Raw genomic sequence first — 17464 nt, forward strand, 5'->3', positions numbered from 1 at the left:
TCTCTAATTTCCAACTCATACAGAGACTGAGGTTGAAAAAAAAGGCAAAACCGTAAAATTCCAAGTGATTAAATTTCTGCAGGTTCCAGACATTCTTTATACACTTGAAATAGGGAAGCGACGGTTTTGACTGAGAGTTTAATCTCTCTTTAGGAGGTTCCAGGTGTCACCTGCCAGGCAGAGAAGAGTCCATAGAACTGGAAGGCATCTTTTCTGTGAAGCTGAAGCGGCGCTGCTCTGTGAAGCAGTCGAGCCAAGGCACGCTCCTGGGCATCACCCTTTTCATCTGCATGAAGGAGCAGCCAAACAAGCTCAAGGATTCTACGCTTGATCTTATCAACTTGAGTGAAGACCACTGCGACATATGGTTCAGAGAGTTCAAGAAAATTCTGGAAGGTAAGACCCATCACAGGAATTTTTACTGAACATGGTCTTCATTGATATAGGTTACGCCCCATCTCATGTCAGGGGCTGGAGAGGTGGCTCCGTGGTCACACAGTGGCTCATAACCATCTGTAACTCCTGTTCCATGTAATCTGAGGCCCTATTCTGGACTCCATGAGCACCGGGAAACATACATGATACAGACATGCATGCAGGTCAAACACCCATGAAACATAAACTAAGAATTTAAAACCGCAAGTTATTTTTCTGGGCAAAAGGAACGTTTGCTTGCCACGGGAGTGCCTCTCTGTCTCTTGTTGTTTTCATCAGGAGGGGATCGTGTATCTTGCCAAGTGGTTTTTATAATGTCAGTTAAGAAAAATCATAATTTTCTCTGTATTTTGTTGATATCATTGACATAGTACAGTGATTGATAATTGTGTATTTAACCATCCTTGCATTAAAGAATAAATCTCACTTTATCATGGCATATAATTCTTTTAAATATGCTATTGAATTAATATTTGGTAAAACTTTGTTAAAGAATTCTTCCACAAGTACCCATAAAAGGTATTACCTTTAGATTTTTAATAGTATAATTTTTCTGATTTGGGCAGCTGAATAATCCTGATCTTATAAAAATGAATTCTAAATTAACTTCCGAAGAGCCCCACTTACGGAGTTTTGGTAATCTGAAGTAAGACAGATACTTGCTTTATTTATGTGTATGGGTGCCTCGTCTACATGTGTATCTGTGCACCATGTGTATGGAGAGGCATTGGAGCCTCTGGAACTGCGGTTACTATCCAATCCCAGGTTATCTTGACCACTGAGCCATTCCCTAAAAAGTTTGTCAATAATTTATTTTAATTGTGTTTTAAAATTTTATTCTTTTTATATGTGTGCACATTGCAATATGTGAATGTGGATATATCTGCTGTAGTACGTTTGTGGAGACCAGGCGACAAGAACTCTGTGGAGTTAACTTTCTCTTCCTACTTTCCTGTGGGTACTGGATATTGAACTCTGGTAGTCAGGTTTCCAGGGCACGCACCTCTTCCTGCTGACGCCCCTTTCCAGCCCTTTGAGTTATTTTTAGAAAGATCTGTACTGTCCTAATTCACATTTCTGTTGAGCTTGTTTTAGAACTAACTTGCCTTGTATCCACATGTTGCTAGCAAAGTGTATTTATGTGTTGGGCATATGAAAATATGTTTTTCTAAAAAGATAATCTGGAATTTGCTACACATTTTCCTCACTGAGAGCTGTCTAGCTTTACGTAGATTCTCCTGAAGTAATACCCGAGTATGTTCATGAGGGCATGGCAAGTAAGGGATCTAATGTGTTTGAAATTTTGAAATGACTTTTTTTTAATATCTGGGATGGTAGAGGTCTTAAATATCATGCACTTCAGATGTATAGAATTTACCTAATTAAAAGGTCTCATTTGGAGTTTAGAGATTATTTTCTCATTGATCCATTTAAAGTAGTGCATCAGATTTAGCAGTGCAGAAGCAGCTGGGGTGGTTGTTACAGTGGTGGGTTGGATGACCATGCTGGATAGCAGACAGAAAGCAGGTCATGGTGACATCAGGAGCTTCCAGCCTCAATAGCACTGAGCCAGAATAGCATAGGGGTCCCACTGGCCCATGGTGGATAGCTGCTAAACATTTGCTCATGGTTGATGAGCCTGGGAGAGTCTGCTTCCTCATCAGTTCCTTTGGGGTCTTTAGAGGACCTGCCTTTCAAAAGGACAGGAGCATACATGGGCCAGTGTTCAACTCATCTCTCTACAAACAGACAAAAAGTGTGTTTGTAACTAGAAAAAAAATCCATTGTAATAAGCTATTTTTCTCAAAGCCGTATTCAGATTTCAATTAAATTTATTAACATGAGTAGGTATTCAGGAGGCTTGGACAGTCAATAAATTAAGAATGTATCATTTGCATAGGAAAGTGAACCTCTTCCTTGTGCTGAAGGTCTGAGAAAAATCTCCCAGAGGGCTTATGAAGAGCTGGCTGGGCAGATTCAATATATCTTACCCATAAAGTCAACAGCAAGCCAGCAGAGGAGATCTGAGCAAACCTCAATTTTGTAAAAAGCAATGTTATAGGAGTAGAGAGACTCGTCACAACCCAAACAAAATACCTCTGAAAACACTGTCCAAATATTTAGTTTAATGAACGATGTTTTGTCTCGATCTAGGGTTAAAAATCTAGTGAAATTACAGAGATGAATAAACTGTACATCTTTGCCAAATGTCCTCTGGGGATCTCACTTTGAACTTTTGATTTAGATAAGAGAAGGGAACAGTGAGCTAATATAGGCTCATTTTCTCTGGCTTGCTCGTGAAGTGCAAAATTATTTTGTTCATTGAAAGCAAATAGATTGACTTCTAAACACCAACCAATGCAGACAATAAGGGTTGAAAGCCTCTGGTGAAAGAACCTAAAGGAGATGGCAATGTCTTCTCGTCTCTTCAGAGTGTCCTGTAGGGGTTGGCTTCTCATCCCATCAGAGGCAGTCTGGGTCGTCTCCAGTGGCACAGGGCATGTCTGAGGCTGCAAAGCTCTCAGCCAGTTATGTCATATCGAATCTCTCCTTTCCAGCTTAGAGTCTAGTGGTTTCACACCCTTCTTAATATCTATATAATTCAGGAATTTATTAAACTGTTTGTCATCTGAGAATGAAATACAGGTGGCTCCAATCTTCTTCTGTGAGTGGCAGAAACCCTGTCTCCTCTCAGGCAGAGGAATAAGGTCTGCTGCCCAACTCCTCCAGATCTTTCCTTGGACTTAGGTCTCCGTGCCTTATGTCCAACCTTCCTGCCTCTTAACACAGTGCTTGAGTTTTGGCAGAGAGTGATTGCTCATTGCTTATGCCCCTGCCCAGTACTCCCTACCTAAAGAGGGCATGTGTGTGTGTGTGTGTGTGTGTGTGTGTGTGTAGAAAATTTGAGAGGTGACAAAAATTTTGCATATCAAAAATGTACATAACTTTCAGGTGAATATTAGACAACCATATTTTAATTCCAAGGACAAAGTCCTTACTTCTAACTGGGTCTGCTTGTAAAAACATTTCAGTTTTAAAAATGGCATTGAATTAAAAAAAGTTTTGAATTTTGTCTTGATTGAACAAGGAGAATTTTTCTTTTATTGCCAGGACTTATACCCTTTTCCATTTATTTTTCTAAGGAGAAAAACATGGAGACATTCAAGCCTCAAGTGGGTGGTCTTCTAGCCTTAATTAATCTAACAATTACAGTTTTATATAGTTATGACACTGTTTCTAAATATGAACAATTATGCTTGGAATCCGAGCAAGCAATAAGATGTGATCATTTTTAAGGGAAAATTGGCAGCAGTAGCTGGAGGAAGAAAGCAATATCAAAATACTCGAGATTTGAAAACTAATTAACATTGACTAAATAATTACAGGTTTATAAATATAAAAGAACACTTTTCTTTTATCTAAACGTCAATTAATTTCACTCCTGACCCTATTTTCTGAGTATAGTTGAGCACAGAATCTTCTAACTTTGTTTTATCTGTGTTTTTGAGACAAGGTGTGGATAGCTCACGCTAACCTTGAACTCAGATTCTTCACTTCGGAGCCTCCCCATTACAGGTGTGTGCCCAGGTTCTTTTTCAACTTCCGTCATAGAAAAGTTTTCATAATTTTACATCTAGCAAGCAATATACTTCATTCACACAACACAAATTATGCACCAGACTCTGTGCTGTGTGTTGCAAACAAACAGAAAATTCAAAAACAAAAGTGGAATAATGTGGGGTTGGAGAGATGTCTCCATGGGAAGAGTGTGTACTGCTTTTGAAAAGAACCTGAGTTTACTTCCTGGCACCCACACCAGCAAACTCACAACTGCCTAGAACGACAGCTTCCGGGGATCCAACACAGCTTGCCTCTGCTGACATCTGTGTTCAAGTGCACACAATAACCCTACACCACCTTCAAATAAAAACTCACAGCTACTCACAGTAAAAATAATGAGGAAAATTAAAAATGGAGATGTACTCCTCAAATTTTTCTTGCCCTGGAGACAGATAAAGAGAATGTTGTTTTAAAACTGGATCAAACAACTAATAAATGGGACCTCCTGAAATTAAAAAAAAAAACTTCTGTAAGCAAAGGATATGGTCAACAAGACAAAACGGCAGCCTACAGAATGGGAAAAGATCTTCACCAACCCCACATCAGACAGAGGGCTGATCTCCAAAATATACAAAGAACTCAAGAAATTGGTCATCAAAAGAACAAATAATTTAATAACAAAATGGGGTATAGACCTAAACAGAGAACTCTCAGCAGAGGAATCTAAAATGGCTGAAAGACACTTAAGGAAATGTTCATCAGAGAAACACAAATCAAAACAACTCTGAGATACCATCTTACACTTGTCAGAATTACCAAGATCAAAAACACTGATGACAACTTGTGCTGGAGAGGTTGTGGGGTAAAGGGAAAATGCCTACATTCTTGGTGGGAGTGGAAACTGGTACAGCTGCTTTGGATATCAGTATGGTGATTTCTCAGAAAATTAAGAAACAACCTACTTCAAACCCAGCAATACCACTTTTGGGTGTACACCCAAAGGATGCTCAATCATCCCACTATGTCTGTAGCAGCATCGTCTGTCACAGTTAGAACTTGGAAACAACCTAGATGCCCCTTGACCAAAGAATGGATATGGAAAATGTGCTACATTTACAAAGCAGAAAAACATAAAACACAAAAAACATTTTGAAATTTGCAGGCAAATGGATAGATCTAGAAAACACCATATTTAGTAAAGTAACCCAGACCCGGAAAGACAAATATAGTATGTATTCACTCATAAGTGGCTTTAGACATAAAGCGAAGAAAACCAGCCTACAATTCACAATGCCAGAGAACCTAGACAACAATGAGGACCCTAAGAGAGACATACATGGATCTAATCTACATGGGAAGCAGAAAAAGACAAGATCTCCTGAGTAAATTGGGTGCATGGGAACCATGAGAGAGGGTTGAAGGGGAGGGGAGAAGGGAGGGGAGCAGAGAAAAATGTAGAGCTCAATAAAATCAATAAAAAAATGGATCAAATGTGCAATGAAGATAACAAACTCAGGCAAACCATAGTCATTGATACAGGAATTAAAGTTTTTCTTTTTAAAGCAGTTGTCTGTAGACAAAGACTGCTCTTTGTTCCCAGTCACCCAGACCTGAATCATCACACAGAAATTGTATTAATTACAACACTGCTTGACCTATTAGCTTAGGCTTCTTATTAACTATCTCTTATGTCTTAAATTAACCCATTTCTATTAATCTGTGTATGGGCACAAGGCAGTGACTCACTGGTAATAATCTTAAGTTTCCTGTGTGTCTTTGTCCTTTGACAGCTACATGGCATCTCTCTGACTCTGCCCACTCTTTATCTTTGGATTTCCCGTCTGGCTTCACTCTGCTAAGTCATTAACCAAAACAGCATTCTTCATCAACCAATAAAGCAACACATATTCAGAAGGACACCCACATCAATTGTCATCATTATGTCAAATGTGGTCTAACACGGTGTTTTCTGACGTCAAAAAAAGTGCCTGCACTGCTTTAACCATAGTATGTGTATTACCAGATATGTCCATTCTTATCCCATTAGGGCACAATCTATTTTTACAGGTTTGAGTTTCTTAGTAATGGTAATTGGAAAGCCCCATTGGACCCTGATCCAGGCTTTTCCCTAGAGATGATAATCTAGACTTGAATGAGTACCCTTGGGCCTTCTAGTATGTACCTCAGACAGCCTCACAAGTGACATTTTGGATCTTCAAAATTGAAAGAAATCTAAAGAAACAAGAATGGGACAATTTTAAAAGTGAAAAAAGCTATAAAAGTGTCTGCTAAGTGACTTGAAAAACAGTAGGTACAGTAGAATCAGGACTGTGATGGGCTCCAAAAGGAAGGTGTCCTGAACTGGGCACGTTAGGAGTGTGTTACAAGCTTCCTTTTCCTCAGGAATCTTCCAATCACTTTGAGAGAAGTTTGTGAGGAAGTGAATAAAAAAAACGAATTTCTCTCAACGTGATTGGAGCTCCATTTTCTGTTGACTGAGCTGGGGAAGAGCGAAATGCCTCTCTATTAAATTGTGAACAGCTACCAATACCTCTAACTCTTCAGGGATTACTGTCTTAGTGAAAGAAAGTTTGTTCAAAATTCCAGTTTTCTCATAGTTGCAGCTGAGATTCTAACAGCAATCATGTAATTTTTGTTAATAGGTAAGAGAAGAGCTTCAGTTTATCATAAACCTACAGCATGTTAGTTTCACGTTATTGAATTATTTCCATTCTAGCAATTAGTAGTGTGGAGATTTACTAATGTCAGTCTGTCAACACAGCGAACCATAGTGATAGATCCCCAAGAGAGTCACATGATAGAACAAGGTCAAGCTCAGGATACGGGATAGGGACTCCTTAATCTGATGTGTTGCTGGGAGCAAGATCCCTGGGTAAGGGCAACTTAAAACAACTGAGTCTCATTGGTGCACATATGCAAACCCTACTCGGCACACTTACTGAAGATGCCTTTGCAGACAGATAGAAGGGAGAACATTCACACTCTTGTTGTATATGTTCTTAAAGGTCAGCCAACGTCCCTCCTTCAGTCACACTGGGTCATTGCTTGTTTCCAAATCCTTTCCACTGTTCTGGTCTCTGTTGGTGGAGACAGACAAACTGTGCTGAGGGGCTTCTTCTAGGTTACTTCTAGCTCCTTCTTTCACAGCCTCTGCTGTTTAAGCTGATAGGAAGAGAGAATTAGTTCATTAGGAACAGTCGGTTCTGTTTGTACTTGAAATGAAAGATCTCAGAAGTCTTCCCGAGGGCTTCTCAACACCCTTTGTGGCATTCCTATCCTAAGGGAGGGATATGTTTTTGTATGTAATTGATTATAATTATATTGAAAATATTAATTGCTGTATTGTACAAGAAAATTATATTCTTGCTTCCCTCATTGACAGAGCACCTTGAGAATAAAAGCTGAAGAGCACATTCATTTTAGAGACGATCAATGTCAAATTGTTCTGCAAGGCAGCAGCCTGGGTGACAGTGTCTTTTGTATAATTCAGCTTCTTGAAGAAACAATTTAGGTAGTCTTTGTCAGGTTTTGCCATGTGATTAGATTCAGAGCGCTGAAGGAAAATCCTCTAAATGTTTCCAGTAAAAATGTGGAATTAAGTTTTCATGCTGTTAAATGTGTTAAACATGACTTCTTCACTGAATATCAGAGTCATTATTTTAAAACTCAGACTAATGATAATGACTGACATTTATTAAACAGTTACTACATGCCCCATACTTCGTGAGCAAATTTTATGAATTATCTCATTAAATCCTCAATAGTAGGCATCAAGAACTATAAATATATTCCCTTAGATGTACAGGAGCAAAATTACCTATGGGTTTTGTTGTGAGGAACTGAAACAATGCATGACAACACATAGTGAAATTGAATAACTTATAACAGTTATCACTCCTTAGTTTATACATGAGAAACAGAAAATGGTCTAAAAGAGTTTTAATGTGCTTATATGTGACCATGGAGGCCGGAAGACGTAAGGGTCTCATCAACAGTAACACTGCCTTTGAAGCAGGATCTCTTAAGGGCTTTTAGCACACCAATTTGGCTAGCCTGGCTGCCCAGTGTATTCCAAGGATCCAGCTGTCTCTGCCTGCCTGAGGTTAGACCTCTATCTTACCACAGCTGACATTTTTACATATGTTGTAAGGATTGAACTCAGATTCTCACACTTGCAAGGTGTGTGGCACCTCACCCATTGAGGTAGTTCTCCAGAGTGTTAAACAGGTTCTCTGTCATCCAATGAGTCCTTTACCCGTTAGCCATTAGATAAAATCTGCATCCTGTGAGGTTGATCTTAGGGTGTCCTGTCCTCTTCAAAAACAAAAATTAGAGCTTCTTTAGAAATTACTCTTGGTCATATGTAAGTCCAAAAACCTTACTTTTAACTGGCTTTGAAAGTGAGACAGGGTTTTCTGAAAAATGGCTTTGGCTTGGTTTGAATGATATCTTTTCTTACCAGCACATAATTACAGCTTTCCCCCTTTCTCCTCCTAAGACTATATAGGTGCCATGTGTCTGCTCTTCCTTCTGTATAAGCTACAGTTCTACTTCAATAAATCACAATTATTGTGCAGTTAAGACTCTACCACTCAAATAGAAGCCAGGCACTTGTCATCAATGTCATCTTCATTGAAGATAATCCATCTCTAGTGTTCTGTTCCAAACATTGTGGATTAGAACTTTAGAGTCATAAAACAAACAGAATTTGGCAACAGCAGTAATATTTCACTTCCTGTCCCAAAACTGACATAACTTTCTCATTGTGAATCAGTATTGAGAGTCCTCAAATGTCTTGGGGCAAAATGCACAGGCACAAGATGTGACAATGGTTTCTTTATGTTGACCTAGAGGAACTGGAAAAGCATGCAAAAGCACACTGGTCTGTGACTAATTGTTGGGTGCCTACCTTTAGCAGAGCTTCCCACACCTGCTTCCAATGCCTTAAGCATATATATATATATATATATACATATATATACACATATATGTATATATATGTATATATATATGTGTGTGTGTGTGTGTGCGTGTGTATATATATGGGATTCAAAGCTGAATCAACACTTGGATAAGGCTAAAACAGACTGCCGGTCTTTCCAATAAATGAAATAAAAGGTAACAAAATGACAAAACTATAATGTGTGCAAACAGAAATAAGTAATATTTCGTATTAGGAACAAGTTGTTGCTACCCCCTGGCATTCATTAGAGTACCACTGATGCTGACATAATCGTGTGATGTTTTTATATCTATTACATGCACCTTCAGGAATCTTGTTAAAATCTTCTTTGAATGGCTCTGTTGTTGTTTGAGGCAGAGAGTTGGAATATTTTCAGTATCTAACAGGCTGCAGGAATGTGCAGTTACTTCTCAGATTAGCCAGTTATCAGCAGTAGGGGGAACGAATGCCTAAATAAAAAATCAGAAGAGCATCCAGTTTAGTTCATTTAAAAAGATCTCCCTCAAGTGGAAAATTACATAACTTGAAAATATTCCTTTTCTATCTCTATTAGTTACACACACTCATTCCTTCCCTCCAAAAAAGAGGGAACAAGCAAAGCCTGCTTGTGTGGTTTCGGGGGCCTTTGCAGTGTCTACTGCAGGCTGGTTCTCCTGTCACTCAGATTCTCAGGCCACCTCCCTGTCATAACAGCAGAGGGGAGTGAGAGCAGAGAGAAGAGGGCGAGGGCAGGAAGGAGGGAAGGAGGGAGAAGGGAGGGGGCAAGGAGAAGGGATGAGGAGGAGGGAGAATAACCTGCTTGCACTGGGAAGGGATTCCTGTGCAGGGAGACGGGCTGAGTAACCTCTCGGGCTGTGCAAGTCCTTTGGAAATGGAACAACTCTTTGAAGTGTAAAGGAAAATTTGTCTCACCTCTGAAGCTGGCCCCGATGCTGTTTTAACCTGCTTCTCAAAGTTTTGGGGTACTTGATCACTTACAGCTGTCACGAGAGATTTTGCTGCTTTCAGTCGGCTGTGGGATGTTTTCCAGAAACCACTATATTAAAGCTTGGTGCCATTTGAGAGTGGAAATGTTAAGAGGTTTCCGGTCACTGGGCTCCTGTGCTCAATAGAATTATGAGACCATGGTTTGTCTTCCTGTGCTTTCCTTTTGCACTTGGCTCTGAGATAAATGCAATTCCTCTGCTGTGTGCTCTCCCATGGCACACTGTGTATACAGGGGACCATGTGTCTGGGAACCTAAACCTCTGAACCATGAGCTAAAATAATCTTGGTGCAAGTTAATTCAGAATATTTTTTTTTGCTTTTTTGTTAAAAATCAGTGTTCAAAGGTGTGTGGATTAATATCTGGGTCTTCTATTCAGTTCCATTAGTCCTCCTGTCTGTTTTTTATGCCAATACCAGGCTGTTTCCAGTACTGTACATCTGTAGTAGAATTTAAAGTCAGGGATTGTGATGCCCCCAGAAGTTCCTTTATTGTACAGGATAGTTTTGGCTATTCTGGGTTTTTTATTTTTGCATATGAAGTTAGGTACTGTCTTTTGAGGTCTGTGAAGAATTTTGCTGGAATTTTGATGGTAATTTCATTTGACCTGTAGATTGCTTTTAGTAGCTGGCATAATTGGATGTCAACTTGTAGAAGAATGAAAATAGATCTTTATCTATAGCCATGCACAAAACTCAAGTCCAAATGGATCAAAGACCTCAACATAAAGCCAACCACATTGAACCTCATAGAAGAGAAAGTGGAAAGTACACTTGAATGCATTGGCACAGGGAACCACTTCCTAAATCTAACCACAGCAGCACAGACACTGAGAGAAACAATAAATGGGACCTCCTGAAACTGAGAAACTTCTGTAAAGCAAAGGACATGGTCAACAAGACAAAACAACAGTCTATAGAATAGGAAAAGATCCTCACCAACCACACATCAGACAGAGGGCTGATCTCCAAAATATACAAAAATTCAAGAAATTGGTAACAAAAGAACAAATAAAAAATGGGGTACACACCTAAACAGAACTATAAACAGATGAATCAAAAATGGCTAAAAGACACTTAAGGAAATGCTCAACATTCTTAGCCATCAGAGAAACACAAAGCAACTCCAAGATTCCATCTTACACCTATCAGAATGGCTAAGCTCAAAAACACTAATGACAACTTATGCTGGAGAGGAAGTAGGGTAAAGGGAACACTCCTCCATTGCTTGTGGGAGTGCAAACTGGTACAGCTGCTTTGGATATCAGAATAGTGATGTCTCAGAAAATTAAGAAACAACATAATTCAAGACCCAGCAATACCACTTTTGGGTATATACCCAAATGATGCTAAATCATGCCACAAGGATGTGTTCTCAACCATGTTCACAGCAGCATTGTTTGTCATAGTCAGAATCTGGAAACAACCTAAATGCCCCTAGACTAAAGAATGGATAAGGAAAATGTGGTACATTTACACAATGGAGTACTACACAGCAGAAAAAATGACATCTTAAAACTTTCTGGCAAATCAACGGATCCAGAAAACATATTGAGTGAGGTAGCCTAGACTCAGAAAGACAAATATAATATGCACTCACTCATAAGTGGTTTTAGACATAAAACAAAGAAGGACCAGCCTACAAACCACAATCCCAGAGAACCTAAACAACAATGAGGACCCTAAGAGAGACATACATGGATCTAATCTACATGGGAAGCAAAAAAAGACAACATCTCCTGAGTAAAGTGGAAGCATGGGGATCATGAGAGAGGGTTGAAGGGAAGAGGGGAGGGAGGGATGAAGGGAGGAAGGAAAGAGGAGAAAAATATATAACCCAATAAAAACAAAAAAAAAACAAACCAAAATAACACATACACACCACACCCATGTGGGACATGTATACACATACACACACCCATGTGGGAAGGGAGGAGAAAGAGAAAAATAAAAAAATATCTTCTCTGTTGATATGAACATTTTCTTTCAATTAATATGCATGCTATGCTTTTACATTTTCAGTGATTAGTTTATTGGTTTTTTTTATTCTTTTCTCCAAGAAGCAGAGCTTTTTATTTTTTTGGATGGCACAGTGGTCTCTCTGGCTTCCTACTCACTGGGACCTCCTGAGGGCTGGGACTGCAGGTCCCATTATTTTATTGGCTTGATCTACTGGATTTCTTCTCTATGTCGCTCATTTCCGCATTCATCTTTATGATCCTTCCCACACTTTTGCTTTTGTTTGTTGTTTGATTTCTCAATTTTGGACTTAGAGATTTTTTTACTCTTATTTTTATTGATGCAGACGTTAAAGATCCCGAATTCATACTGCTGTATATCACGTAACTCACAGATCCTGAAAAGGAAATATTTTTACTATAATCTTCAAGGAATTCCACAGTCTTTATTTACATTTCCCTTTTACCTAGGCACTGATTAATAACGATTAAATTTCTCTCTTACTGCTTTTGTTTATAATTCTTGCACCCATAAATGACTATGTACTTTGTGAATATGTGAATATTCTAAGTTCCGCTTCTGCCTTTCATCATTTCTTTAACATCTTTTATTGGCTATCCCATCCACATGGAAGGTAGCTTGGACATGTTATCATCCTGATTTTCCTCTTGCTGGTACCCAGACCAGGGCCTTGTGCCTCTCGGTTGCTTCCTCACGAGCACTGAGCAAGCTTTAGGCCACAAAGCTGCAATTGCTTACGTTTTCCTGATGGCTAAGGACGTGGAACAGTTTTTGTTTTTGTTTTTACCCACATTTGACTCCCATGACTCTCAGCAAACTCTTGCAAATCCACCCCTCTTCTCGACCCCTCTTGTTTGTGTCCTGCTTTCTTGTTAGCTTTAGAAGAGACTCTCGCAGCTGATTCCCTGGTCCTCTGGTTCTTACAATGTTTCTGTGGCCTCTTTCACGATGTTTGCAGGGCAACTGCTAAGAGCATTTGTTGTAGATGTTCAGCGCATTAGGCACAGGCACCCCAGCTATTAATTTTAAAAAAAAATATTTACCCACTGTTTGTATTTTCTTTTTACAGATGTGTATTCAGTTTGTTCGTTTATTGATTGGAATATTTGTTTTTCTAGTGTTTGATATTTTGAGTTCATTCCATAGTGTGGGTATTAACCCCCATCTGGTGTGTGGTGGACTAGGATTTCCCCATCCTGCATGCTGTTTATTCACGTGGGTGTTTGCCCCTTGGCTAGGTAGACACTTTCGAGACCTTGTCATTACTAAAAAACATCTCTCTAGAAATCACTCCCAGTTCCCGTGCTTACAAGGGATCCAGAGAGGCTGCCTTAGTCAAACTTTACCCACTTGATCAAATTATCAAATTAGAAAGATTCATGAAATTATTATCTGTTATTCTATCATTTCCTACTTTGGTGGGTGATTAAATGTCCAATTATGCCATTAAATTAGATTCTTGAGATGTTAATTGTATTTAAATGCTAATTATTTTAACAGATTCTATGGTTGGTAAAAAGTAACTTGGCCTGATGGGTGAACCGGCTCCTGTCTAACCCTCCTCTCTGGCTTGATCACTCCAGTTCTAACTGGTGTCAGATCCCTTATTATCTAAATCCTGATGTGTTGAGGTAATAGTTCCACTGGCAGGTGATTTTTTTTTTTTTTTTTTTTTTTTTTTTTTTTTTTTTTTTTTTTTTTTTTTTTTTTTTTTTTTTTTTTTTAGTAACTGTTGTTCCCTTCATGTTAGCTATAAGAAAAAGAGTTTTGTTTACACTGGCAAACTACATGTGAATTTATTTTTACTTTAAATTAAACTGTGGCATTAGAATTATTTATATCTCTAGGAGTAAAGATCAGTACACATATGCTTTTGTTTGTCAAGAAAAGGAAATCAATGTATTTTAGTGTATGGCCCCAAAGATAGAATGTCAACCTCCTCTGAGCTCTGCTAGGAACTAGTCAGATCTTCCGTGAAAGGCTTTTACCGCCCTGTTACTCATTAACAGGGCACAGTTTACTCTCAGAAGCTCTTAAGCAGTGTGGTTAGCAAGGAGTTTGTTTCTCCTGTTTGGACTTTATGTTTCCAACACTTTGGCTGCTTTCCTGTGTGAATGGTTGTGAATATCCGCAGGACTATTTCAGGATTCTAGGCTCTCAACTGTGTTCAGGACCAGGCTGTTTGCATCACACAGACCTCAAAACGGCACAGATGTGAGTCTGGGGGTGGCTTCCCCACAGTTCTCGGGAGCCTTTGTTTGGAGAACACCCTGATTAACCCCCACCCTTCATGGTTCATTGACTCACTGATAGATCAAGTTTAAACTAGTACATATTAGCACCTTTGTTACTAACAGAGGAGCAGTTGGTCATTCTGTTTTACACTGCGGGCTCACTGCAGACTGGTGTGCTAAAAAGGTCTCTTCTCCAGAGGATGAATCGAGAGGTTACCAAGGGACTGGGGATCCAGTCAGTTGCATATTAATATTGACTCATGCCTCTATTTAAACCTAGGATTATCTACTGGGAAGATGTTTATACTGTTGTATAGTTATTAATAAGTGATCTCTGCCACTGTGAAATTCATTTTCTTTTCTAAGGGTGGGAATTTAAATGTCTCGGTATAGTTTTATATTAACCATCCTGTCCCTGGATGGCGTCCCAACTCTGTTGCCTGGTGTTGCCGCCTCCTAAAATGTTTATGGTTAGATTCTTTGTAGCTGCTGAACTCATACACATCCTCACAGTGTTTCTATATTTCTATATTTTGTGAAAATGTTTCTGTTCTGTCCAGAGGGGCATGCCTGTTTTCTCATCAAGAAAATAAACTACACCCCTTCCAGTTTCTGTTCTGTGATTCTTTCCTTTTCGTAAAACTGAAAGGACCATGCCTTACCTGCCTCACTGGAGTTTCTGAGTCTGCGCACTTTTATATAGTTACAGTTCATTTTGTGGAAAATAGGCCTACAGAATCACCTGGCAATAACAAGCGGCGAATTCTGCCTTGGCTTTACTGCTTATCAGTTCCATCCTCTTGGCCACCTGCTTCTCAGCATCGTGAGATGATCGAGGCTGAACATTCAGCAAGGCTGAGGGACATCACACTGCGTCTAAGACGGGGACCGAAGGACAGAGGCTGCTTTGCAAAGCACACAGTTTCACGTGTGCTAAGAGCAGCATTGTACGCCAACTCTGCTGCCCGCCTTGTAGGATAATGGATCATCTGTTTCTGGAAAGCGAACTGATTTAAGTTCTGATCAAAAGGACCAGTATATATTCCCCCTGCTTCTGTTAATTTAGGAAAGAATTTTCTAGCTCTTCAGTATTTTCTACCAACTTTTAACTTCAGAGATACAGAGGATCAGTGTGAGATAGAGGTTGAGCTGCATTAACCGAGCAGTAAAGAAGTCCTTACCTTTCCCATGCTTAATACAACTTCCGGTGAGTTTAGATGTCTGTCACAAAACTGTTTTTGGTAAATCTTTGGTTCTCCAAGTATTTATCTTAACTTTTTGTTTTATTTTAGGAATTAACATAAGTGCTTCATGCTTTTTGTCTGTTTTATATCACAGCAATTTGGAAATTATTCTATATTGCAGTTGATCAATGTTAATTTCTTTTATTAGGTTTCTCTATGTGTGATTGAAACCTTAGTTTTATAGTTCTCTTTATTTCTGAATATATATAATATATATAAAATCAGTATATATGTATGTATTAGCATATATATTTATTGCAAATCTTCTGAGTGCCATATAACCTTTCCTATGGACTATTAAATATAGCAGAAAGCAGAACCAGAAAGTTTTGACTCAAGGGGATTCTGTCCTACTAACACAAGAGGAATTGAGAAGATCATATAAGTATATTTCCAGTCTCTCAAATGACGGCGGGGCTACCAGGAAATGGAAGCTAAGTATTTGTCATTGTGACGTTCCTGTAATACTGGACTGTGCCTGGGACTGCGAGCTAAACAGATCCCCTCCTCCCCTGTGCTGCTTTGTGGTCAGGGTGTTCTGTCACAGCCACAGAAATCAAACTGGAACAGCAGCTGCGTTTCTGTCACCTTGATGTTATAGTTCCTCAGTCTTTCCTTTGTGTTACACACTGTATCCATTCAATACGAAGTAAATCATAGAGATTGTAATATTTCTACCTGAATAGTCTGAAATGTACCTTCAAAACAAGACACTTGACAAACATCCAGATATCATTCTGCGCCAAAATTGCTTATTTTTCCTGGCCCATACCAAAACGTTCATGTTTTCTACAGTGTATTTTTAGTTAATTTCTATTAAGAATCTTTCACTTAATCAAATATATGTAAATGATAGTCCCTTTCTTTCCCCAGCTTTTGTGTTTTCTTTCGCACTGACTTTGGAAGAGCCCAGCTTATTGCTTCTGTAGACTCTTTAGTGGATGTGAGGGTTACTAGGATAGCGTGTCTAAACACAGCTTGCTGGCCCTCAGGAATCCTGGCGCACTGTAACTACGGCGGTTCTTTCTAAGGAGAGGCTGGGTGATGCTTCTTCACCGCCCCATCTAACCTGCTCTTCTGTCCTTGGAATGTATGAAACTGGATTTTTCAGTCAAAAGCTGAATAGGATTCATTTTGGACATTCCTATAAAACTGTAAATGGCACTTTGGACTTCCTGCTGTGATGATAACTGGCCCACTGTTGGTGAGGCAGACTGATACCTTAGTTAAACACGTGCCCACAGATCCTTCTGTTGCAATGGTTCCCTTTAAAATGAGTACATTCCGAGGGGTTCTTAGGGCTTGCAGGAGCATCTAGCTCCCAGTAAATAGTCCACATAATGCTTTGAGAGGTACCATTCATACCTGCCTCATCGAATGAATCAGGGGCAGCAAAGATATTTCAGTTCATCCCTTAAATCTGAACTAGTGCCATCCTTCTATGAAGAGGATGTCGCTTCTTCAACTTTTGGGGTATCTTGCTTCTTAGAAACACAGAACAAATTTAAAATGGAGGATAACGGCTTAATTTGTAATGACCAGCTTTCAAAGCGAGGGGTGGATGTCTTCCGCCTGAGCAAGTGAAGATGGGTGAGCTTAGTCCTCCACCGTATAGGGAAGAGTGAGCTGCCAGAGAGTTAAGCTAAATCAAAACCGTTCTTAAAAAGAGAGCAGGGAATTTGGAAAAAGAAAATAAAAGATCACTGAGGGCACATCTCCGACAGCTACGGCTTGCTGTCAGGATGCAAAGCCAGAGTGCTTGGATGGCAGTTAAAGGAATGGCCTAACCCTCGGGACGTGGGAAAAGACTGGCAGGAAGCAGGAAGAGCCAAGGAAAGAGTATGTCGCTTCCACATAACTGTCTAGCAGCGAGAACTCGTTTCGTGGAGAAAATAGCATGCCACATCCCGTAGACATGAATCTGTCATTACAGAGGAGCATACCAGATAGATGCTCCTCTGGAACCAAGTGGCCCCAGGCGCTGGGGAAGCACAGGCTCATCAACAAGCACTCCTAATCACCATGACTGGACCCTGCCTTAA

At 39.6% G+C, this 17464-nt stretch overlaps 1 protein-coding gene across 1 annotated transcript in view; it reads left to right on the forward strand.

The window, feature by feature from the left end:
- Positions 1 to 17464, forward strand: part of Cerkl (ceramide kinase like) — an 89569-nt gene that overhangs the window by 32742 nt on the left and 39363 nt on the right. The window contains 1 exon segment of the mRNA XM_042055452.1: positions 154 to 396. Coding sequence (XP_041911386.1) covers positions 154 to 396 — 243 coding nt within the window.

This window comes from Arvicola amphibius, chromosome 7, assembly GCF_903992535.2.
Source record: "Arvicola amphibius chromosome 7, mArvAmp1.2, whole genome shotgun sequence".
In the NCBI taxonomy this organism is placed as follows: Eukaryota; Metazoa; Chordata; class Mammalia; order Rodentia; family Cricetidae; genus Arvicola; species Arvicola amphibius.